Below are 9,770 nucleotides of genomic sequence, written 5' to 3' on the forward strand. Positions count from 1 at the left end.
CTGTGCTGATAGCTCCAGGTTCTGCTGAATAAATGTTGTAATTTACGAGTTTGGCCATTAAACATGGGTGTTTGTAGTAGATTAAAATAGTACAGCAGCACAAAAAAAAGAAAGCTCGACTTGTGAGTCCCAACATTTATATGTTGGTGTCTTTGCAGATGAACATGCTGCTACGGCTGCAGGAGGCAGCCAACTATTCGAGCACGCAGAGCTGTGACAGCGACAGCACCAGTCACCATGACGACCAACTCGACTCCTCGTTGGAGTCGGCTCTATGAGACCGGGAGCTGCGCCGAGAGTCACCGAACCCCTCAGAACCCTTTGAACGTTCATCACTACCACACACACCCAACCCTATGTAGTGCATGTGACAAGTTTTATTACTCAAAATGGCAAAACCCCTCTATTTGAAACCAAACACCTATTTTTAAAATGAGGATGGTGCAATATCAAATGAAATTATTTTATGTTTTAAACAGTGGCTGCCAACTTGAACAAATGATAAAACAATTAGACTGGTTGGAATATTCATGGTTTACTTAAGTGAAAGTCCAACTTTGCTGCAGGATGTGCCGGATAAGTCACCACTTTTGCTCGGTCATCATGAGCCACAGTGATTCAGTTAAAGAAACTTGGTGCATGGGGATTTGAAAGAAAACTGGATTTTTTTTTTACCCCAGTTCTATCTTCAGAAGTTTACAATGGGGGGAAGGGCAGTTTTGTTTATGTGTTTTGTTGTTTACAGAGGTGCTTCTCATACACACATGGACACACACACACATATAAATGCACTTAGACACGGCAGCAGGAGACCTTCTAATTGGAGGCTTTAACAAGTTCAGGTCCTCAGGTGCCCAACACTCCAGCCTGCCAAAGTGTCCTTAAACAAGACACTGCATCTTTACCACCTCTAGGGTACCTGACCACTTTTACTGAAGGAGGCAGAAGCCTGTAGTGTTTTGGGGTGATGTAATGCCCTCTGGTGGCCGTGTTGGAGGTTGCCAGCCCATGGAAAACTGCTGACGGATTATTCACTTACAAAATGTGCTCGACCAAACTGACACCTCACTGTTATGGTCTGGAGTTTAAAGAGCACTTTTTTGTCTAGCTGTTTACCACTATATCAACCTATTGAGTGTATTTATTTTATTGAAGCATAACAGTTCTGCATCTCCGTCACGGCACCGGATGCGGTTGATTCGAAACCTCCACAGCTCAACTGGAATCACAAGCTTTGCATTACTGTAACACACTTGATGCACGGCCCTCTTGGTGCTGGTCTCCTGCTCTGAGCCTTCCTCAGTGTCAGGCACTGCCAAGCAGCTCCTCGCTGCCCCGTTGGCCCAAGGATAGTGCATTGTCTGTGTGTCATGCAGCCACATTGCTACTGTGAATGAAAAAAAATGGACAAGTGCCAATGTTTCCCTTTGTTTTACTGCCAAATTGTGCACACGAACACAGACACACACACACACACACACACACACACACACATGCACACAGACTTCCCATCACAATGCAGAACTGACCATGATTGTAGACTTAGATAAACTTTTGTTTGGCCTTTCGCAATCTGAAGCTTGTGGTCACTCCTTACTTTTGAATGCACCATGAATGCCAAGCAGTTCTCTCTTTGGTAAATTACAGAAAGTCAGCTGACGGTCCAGAAAGTTTCTTCACCTGTTAGACTGTCACGTCATGTCTTCAAGCTTCCGTTTCATCACTTTTGCATTACTTGATTTGGGCAGTGCAATAGGAATAATTTAATAATGGACACCGCAATGGCCGAGCAGTGTTGATCCACATCTACTATGTGTACTGTTTGTGTAGTCTGGGGCCTGCTCTTTTAAAACCTAAATAGAAAGTCATGCGAAGGTGAAAGAAAACAAAGCTTGACAGGCAACAGTTACTAACAGGGAGGTGACTTATGGGGCTACCAGTTGCCAACAATTCCTGTAGCATTTTGTTTCTTGAATGGAGAAAATAAAGTTCAAGTAGGAGGAACAGTCAGGCAGAAACAGAAAGATAGTGGACAGAATTTTTCCTGGCTTTTAGTTCAACAGAAATAATATGGCTTTGACAGGTCCCCAAACCCATCTGGGGGGTCCACAGTCTACCAAAAGAAGATTCAGAAGATCAGATCAGCCTGTGAGCTAAACAAGCACTTTGTCACTGCCTTAAATGTGCAACCGTTTGGGCATCTCCTCCCATTAGTGAGAAATCGACAGAGGATGTTAAAGATCTGCTTCCTGCTCCATCAAAGATGCTGCTCATAGTGAAAACATACACTTAAACAAAGAAGATTCAAAGCTGTATTTGAGTTTAAAACCGACCAATATTGTAAAAACATTTTAAAAATGGGGAGGGGGGGGTATTTTTTTAGTTGTCGTTTTGCGCCTAGTTGAGCTGGGCTCACTTGAACTGACAGGAGCACAACCAAACAGTTTGGGGTTTTCTAGCCTGACAAGCATGTTTTGAAGCTTTCTTAAAGGGGGTTGCATTATGAAGAGACCTTTACCTTTACGTATGCGTGTACTGGACGGAAGCCATTTTGAATTTTGATTGTCCTCTCTTTGTTTAGCAGGTGGGTTGGTTTTGCACACTCTGAGGTCGGGGTGGGTTGTAAATACTTCAGTCTTGCACAGTAAATCAAAGATGCATTCTGCCATCTTGATGTTACAGTATGCTTAACCCCGCTGAGTAAATTATTGTCCTTTGAAAACAGAAAGAAAAAAAAATTAAATGCAAAACCTCAACACTCAGAAACAGAAACAGGTGTGTGTCATGTGGTGATTGGATGTTTTGCCTATGCAGGAGGCTACAGTGTACAGTAAGAAAAACGTTTTTTAACTCACTGAAATCACAGTATAAAGAAAAAAGAGGCACTTTTCCAGTTTCCCGACCTTGACATTACATTCTCCGGATTGTGTCTGTGTTTAGGAATGCTCTTTGTTCCTTAGAAGCACTTCCTCTCTGGACGTTTGAAACCCAAGCTTACCGCCACGTAAGGCTTGCCCGCCGTGTGAGGCACTGAAGCTGACCTGACTGTACTGTATTCACTGACCTACAAACCCAACCGGTGCTACTAGTCAAGGCCCGTCAGAGACCCACAGGTCACGTTGTCACAACCTCAGGACAATCCCACCTATAATCCTACACGTGTTCAGCTTCTGACGTCTCTGCAGCCAAGCCTCCGATGACGGTCTGCTCAAATATCTGGCTGCATTAGCCAACAAGAGTGTGTAGTTGCATGTGAAGGGTGTAGTTACCATGGCAACAGATGCCCTTCTCCCACATTTCACCCTCTCAGCTGCTCTACACTCTTGTTGTAGGCCATTAGTTCCCGAGCTATAAACAGTGTACACCATAGTGTTCATAATCAACTGGTCCTCTATCCCACTTTGCGCTTTCCAGTTAAATCTCAGTTGAAAACCATAGCATTTACTCTGGTTTGAGAGAGAGTTTTCTTCTTTTTGGGTGAAACATTTGTCCTTAAATGTTTTATATTTTGTACATTTGTATGTAACATATCATGTAAATAGACAGAGACAGTGATTTAATTCATCTGGAGGATTTTGTAGTCTTTGTAAAGCCCTAATAAATGGTATTTGGTGTCACAGAAACAAAAAGGCTTTTGTCTTTTGTCTCCATTTGAAATGTGTTTGTGTGGTTTCAATAGTTTTGAAATGAAGTGCAAAGTCATCAGACATGAGCACACAAAATATTAAGTAAGTTAAAGTGCAAGTATAATGCGATACTTGGGTGAACTAATCAAGACAAAAAATAAACCATTAATCAAGTGGAGTATAAATATTTCTTGTACTCCTCTTGAAACATCAAAACTGTCACATGACATTCAGCTTAATACATGCTTGTTGAACTGTCGGACAGGACAAAAAAAGTGCAAATAATAATTTTAAAAAGTTTAACATATATTTTCAGATTTAATAAATGGACTGATTGAGACTAGTAATTTGGTGATCTGTGTCTTACAAACAAAAATAAATGAAGACATATTAGTCAAACGTAATGGAAGAAAGCCCAACTGATTAAAAGTCATCATCGCTACATTATCGCGTTAATGAGACTTTTATTTCTGAATGCTTACGTGACACCTTCAACGTCCGCTTCCGGTTTGTGACGCGGACCTCTATTGACGCTGAAGCAAAGATGGGGCGAGCAGTGTCTGTAACAGAGTCAGAAGGAGCCCCCAAAACATCTATGTGTAATGGAGGCGGCATGGTTTTACCGAAACATTCCTACTGGTTTGATTTTTGGGTGTTTGTCGTCTTTGACTTGGTGTTACTTTTCGTTATTTATTTCATAGTTCCTTAAAAGGTAAGCGGGATCATGCTAATAAGTTTGCAGCTAGCGCTGAGTTGCTAAACTAGTGAGCCAATGCCAAGTGGGAGTAGCTGTAGTATTATCACAGATGGTTTGATTTTGTGAAATTCTTGTGTCGAATGTCGTGTCAACTTTAAGAAATCTATGTCTGTAGGTTGCCGAAGCTAAGACTGAAAGCGTGTTAGTTACACTGTGGGCTCTGTTGCTTTAGGAAGTGTCGTGATCCACCCATCTCATGATTGAGAGCTAAAGGAAATTTGCACTACTTAATACCGACGTGACTATAACGCAGTACTAACGTTTGAAACGCCAAAGATCATCGTATGAGATCATCCAGTTAATTAAAACACAACCACAAAAAAACTTTTTGCTTGATCCTACTTAGTTTGATTGGGCATTTTGTTTGGACATTTTGTGGAACTACTCCCCAGTAGGTACAAACGGCACCGCCCTTTAATAACAACGTAGCCAAATTATATGTTGCATAGTGGTGTAGGTGTGTTGTCAAGTGTTGTAATACAAATATACAGATACATACTATGTTTAGACTTTTGCTTAATGCTTAAAAACATGGGTTTATATGATACATGATCAGACTCAGAATACTTGGTATGTACATGTTTTGTGTTGGCTGGTGTACAGTGGTTTATATTTTTAATGTGATTTATTGTTCTTAAAGGTCAGAGTGTGGGTCCGTGCCCTGCCTTCAGGAATACTAACCAGGCGTTGACTGAAATTAACATGATGTTACTGGATATCACATCCCAACTCTCAATGGATTGGAACATGGAACTACAAGTTTTGTACGTGTGGTTTCGTGCTTTGATATCTGAGATCTGAACCACAGAATCATTCCTACTTTGACTTCTTGTCTCTCTGGACTGAGTTACTTCCTCAATGGACCAGTGATGTTGCTATGAAAGAGAGTACATGATAGAGAGAAGAGAGTGTATAAATGAAATCTGATAAATATTTCTTTTTTATTAAAAGTAGGAGTGGTGTAACAGAAATGTTATCTTTAATAATGTTACTAAGGAAAGCAGATTTGCCTGTTCTCACATCTGGAAAATCAACTTGATTCTAATACACCTGAACTGTGATCACACTAACAAAACAAAAATCTGCTTACACACAATGAACAACAATGTGTTGGTGAAGAATATGGTCCCAACCTACTAAAATTGTTGATGTTTGCACATGGAAATCAGGCAAATAAAGTGTTTAACTTCTTTGATAAATAAAGTGTATGCACTGTTGTCATGTCTTGTGATAAATGTCCTGGTTAATACCTTGCAAATATAACTAGTTTATTTTGAGGTTTTTATGTTTCGTTCATTTCAATTCACGTTTATAATTAGGACTGATATGCTTTTACTTTGTTGAACGGAACGTTTAATGTACGTGCTTCCGGGTTGTCATGCGCTCAAATGAAAGTTTGCCTCATTTGTACTTTGATATTTGTTTCCAAAGCGTAGTCTTCATTTAGTTAATCATGGAAACCGATGTGAGTTCATGTCCAGAAGAAAACGCAGGTCTGTTTTACTGCAGTCTTTAATAATGTTGCAGATAAAAGGTTTACATCGCTCGATTAGCGTCGTTAGCTCGTAGCCGAAGCTAACTCTAATGGCTATGATGAGGTTGGCTAACGTGCAACTAACAGCAGCTCAACACGTTATTACACTGTAAGAGAAGTGAAGACTGTTTATGTTAAACCAGCCTGTGAATAAATGAGCTTTTGGGTTTAAGCAGCCCGGGCACCTCTGCTGTGTAGCTAATGTTAGCTTTCTATTCTATTCTGTGTATTGCAAAATAATCTGTGCGGTCACTGATCAGTAAATCTACATTTATACAGGGACATTTATCACTTCATCAAACAATTGTGTCTCTATAGATATATTCCTGCCACTCTCATCCTTGCGGCTGCTGGTCCCTCCTCTTCGGCTGCTTTCTGCAGCGATGTGGCAGGTGGCTCAGCGCAGAGATGTCCTCGATTATGAAAAACTGAGTGAGTTTGTGACACTGGTGACGGACACGGTCCCAGACCTGCTCAGTCCAAAGCAAAAAGGCAAACTACTTCTACGACTGCGATCCAAAGTGAGTGACTGGATTTCAAATAAATTCAAGTAAAAAATGTATATTGTACAATAACGTTAACAGGTCACAGCTCTGTTTTATTCCTGCGTCCGTCCCTCCAGATTATTCTTGAGTTGTGTAGAAATGAAGGAACAGCCACTGCCTTGTGTCTGCAACCACACTTGGATCGGATCCGCCCATCAGGATACACAGGGGTCAGTAACAGCAATGCTTCACAAATGCCTTATTACAGTGCCTATTTCAGCACTGGTAATATTAACCACACGTAATGTCTGTTTGATCAGATGCTTATGTTGCTTCGATACAGCCTCAATAACAGTGACACTGTGTTTCAGAGTGGCGATGCAGAGGTAGATGCAGAGACAGCCATTTTTGTAGAGCTCATCCAAAAACTTGTTCGGGAGCCAGCAGAGAGGGAACATTTCTACCAGGTGAATCCAGCTGTGTGTCCCAACTGTCTTTATGCAGAAATTGCACTTGGTGTGTGTATTTTGTAATTAAAACTCCTGTCCATCCCAGGAGGTTTTTCCAACAGAATATGGTCTCAGCTACGACACAGACATGCAGCTCCTTGTGTGGGAGTTTCTCTCCAAACTGGAGAAACTCCTGCCAATACCAGATCTCGGTCAGGTAGGACAAGACATTACAGATTAATATTAAAAAAAATACTACCACCTTGTGACATACATTTTTGCTGACCAGTTTGTGTCCATAAACAGACTGTTTCCTGGCTGACCTCTGCCCCCTCCATACTGACAGACTGCTTAGAGGCGCTCTCCAATCCTGACAACCTGAGGTCTCTCTTGCAACACCACAAATGCCTTGAGAACCTTGGCACACAAGGTAAAACAAAAATGTTTTTTATAGATTTAACCGCAAATGAAGTTCAACATAATCAGCAGCAGCACTAAAAAATAAGAGTCATTTTCAGCTGTCTGTTTCAGCTGCAAACTGAAACTGCATTGGAATCATTTTTGTTGAGTGTATATATATGTACACATTTATTTTCTGTGTAGGTACCACTGTGGAGATGTCCACTCAGGTTTTCGCCTGCTCAGAGTGTCCGTTTTTTCACATGCAAGAGTCGTACCTGCTGCAACACATTGAGCACAGTCACCCAGAACACTACAGCAAATTGCAGAAGGCCGCAGAGACAGCTAACGTCCCCCAGCAGAAGGTTGATCGCCCCGTGTTCCCAAAGCCTTTCCCCATTCACGACAGGCCTGACCCTTACACGTGCCAGGAGTGTGGCAAGACATTCACGCGTGTTTCTGACGTGACTCGTCATCAACGAACCCACACAGGTGAGCGCCCGTACACTTGCCAGGAATGTAACAAGGGCTTTAAGAATTCATGGGATCTGACCAGACACCAACGCATCCACACTGGGGAGAGGCCGTTCCTCTGCTCACAATGCGGCAAACGCTTCACACAGATGGGTCTGCTCAAGCTTCACTTTGAAAGGTCCACCTGTGGCCAGAGTGTGTCGTGCAGCCTCGCCCTAGACCTGGCAACGGAGGTTGTGGTAGCAGAGGAGAAAGGCGATGGTAAGTACAAATGCCAGAAATGTGGCGAAAGCTTCACCAGCATCCTGGAGCGAATGAGGCACAGGCAGAGGCATGTGGTGCGGCGCCAGTACAAATGCTCCCTGTGTGAGAAGATATACAGCCGGGCATCAGACTTGAAGCGGCACCAGATGAAACACACGGACGAGCGGCCGTTTGCCTGCGAGTGTGGCAAAAGCTTCACGCATGTGTGGCTGCTGAATAAGCACCGGCAGGTCCACACCAGGGAGCGGCGTTACCCCTGCACAGAGTGTGACAAGAGCTTTACTCAACTCCAGATCCTCAACAGGCACCTGCTGACTCACAGTGGCCAGCGGCCTTTCCAGTGCTCCTACTGTGAGAAGAACTTCACCCAGCTGGCCAGCCTCACCCGCCACGAGAGGATTCACACGGGTGAGCGGCCGTACCTCTGCACCACCTGCGAGAAGACGTTCCTCACACATGGAGAGCTGGTGAGACACCAACGCAGCCACAGTAACCTCAGGCCATTCAGGTGCCCGCAGTGCCCGAAAAGCTTTAAAACCAAGCGCGCTCAGGGCGAACACCTCAACACGCACACGGGCGAGCGTCCATTTGCCTGTGCGTGTTGCGAGAAGAGATTCTCCAAGTCGACCTCGCTCGTCCGACATAACCTGACGCACACAGGGGAGCGGCCCCACCAGTGCATTCAGTGCGGGAAGACTTTCCTCACGTCCGGTGAGCTGCTCCTCCATAAACGAGTCCACACGGGGGAACGGCCTTATCCCTGCTCATACTGTGACAGGAAGTTCAGGTGCTCATCTGATCTCAACATGCACGTCCGAACGCACACCGGGGAGAAACCGCACAGCTGTGTATTCTGTAAGAAGGGCTTCTCTACGTCTACGAGGCTTAAGAGACACATGCACATTCACATGGAGGGGAGCATAGTGGAATCCTTTAGTCTTTGAATTATCGCATTGACAAGTCCCATCACAAGAATCTTGCCACATGAAATGTCGCAATTACCAAAAAAGAATAAACTGCATAAAAATTTGTCCCGGTAAAAAACTTTGTTGTGATTTTCAGATTTTATCTCTGTGCACAAGGTCTACACATTTATAAACACAATAGAAATTCCTAAGAATATATGATGATAAAACTAAAAGAGGTTTGACCATTATATCTACCGTGGGTTCCAGTTGGAAGAATGATCACTAAGTACTTTTCTTAGCTGTGACCTACTGACTTTAAAATTTAACGTAAATTAAAGTTAAGAAGGCAAGTAGTGAAATATCTCACTACTCTACTACTAACACGAACACTGTTTGAAAAAAGGACAAAACCTTTACTTCCTAAGAAGACTGGCGTCCTTTTACATCCGCTGATGCTACAGTTGTTCTACCAGTCTGTTGTGGAAACCCCCCTCTTCCTCACGGTGGTGTGCTGGGAAAGCAGCATCGAAAAGAAGGACTCCTTGCTACTGGATAAGCTGGCCAGGTAGGCAGGCTCTGTCACTGGCACAGACTTGGGCATTTTAACTCCTGTGTGTGCGACATGCTGAACAGATTTCAGTGTCTTCATGGACAATCCTCTGCATCCACTCCACAACCTATTCACCATGCAGAAGAGCTTCTTCAGTAGCACTACCTCTGCTTCGCACCTTACACCACCTTACATCTTACACCTAACACATTCACACCTTAACAGTGGGACTTGCACCTTAGCCACCTTTTATTGTTTATGTTTTATCTGTAAGCATTATGCTGCTGGAGATTTAAATTTCCCTCTTGAATGAAAAAACCTGTA

General features: G+C 43.2%; 2 protein-coding genes across 15 annotated transcripts in view; both read left to right on the forward strand.

Annotated features, from left to right (window-relative positions):
• Positions 1-5,600, forward strand: part of nav3 (neuron navigator 3) — a 128,743-nt gene extending 123,143 nt beyond the window's left edge. For all 14 annotated transcript variants that reach the window (XM_055511339.1, XM_029160316.3, XM_029160317.3 and 11 more), the window contains 2 exons: positions 159-4,338; positions 5,024-5,600. In XM_055511339.1, coding sequence (XP_055367314.1) covers positions 159-278 — 120 coding nt within the window. In that variant the 3' untranslated portion in view covers positions 279-4,338; positions 5,024-5,600. The remainder of the gene's footprint in view (positions 1-158; positions 4,339-5,023) is intronic.
• A 1,280-nt stretch (positions 5,601-6,880) lies between these two features.
• Positions 6,881-9,018, forward strand: LOC114861318 (zinc finger protein ZFP2-like). Its single transcript, XM_029160401.3, has 3 exons — positions 6,881-7,068; positions 7,158-7,281; positions 7,455-9,018. The coding sequence occupies exons 1-3, from the start codon at positions 7,000-7,002 to the stop codon at positions 8,930-8,932; spliced, it is 1,671 nt and encodes a 556-aa protein (XP_029016234.2). The 5' UTR covers positions 6,881-6,999; the 3' UTR covers positions 8,933-9,018.
• Positions 9,019-9,770: the final 752 nt, after the last annotated feature.

The sequence above is a fragment of the Betta splendens genome, chromosome 9, assembly GCF_900634795.4.
Source record: "Betta splendens chromosome 9, fBetSpl5.4, whole genome shotgun sequence".
Lineage (NCBI taxonomy): Eukaryota > Metazoa > Chordata > Actinopteri > Anabantiformes > Osphronemidae > Betta > Betta splendens.

Excerpts from the sequence above, each read along its gene's own strand:
- LOC114861318 (XM_029160401.3), top strand. The coding sequence starts at position 7,000 with ATGCAGCTCCTTGTGTGGGAGTTTCTCTCCAAACTGGAGAAACTCCTG. Across the intron at positions 7,069-7,157 it reads CAATACCAGATCTCGGTCAG|ACTGTTTCCTGGCTGACCTC; the intron begins GTAGGACAAGAC and ends GTCCATAAACAG. Across the intron at positions 7,282-7,454 it reads TGAGAACCTTGGCACACAAG|GTACCACTGTGGAGATGTCC; the intron begins GTAAAACAAAAA and ends TTTTCTGTGTAG.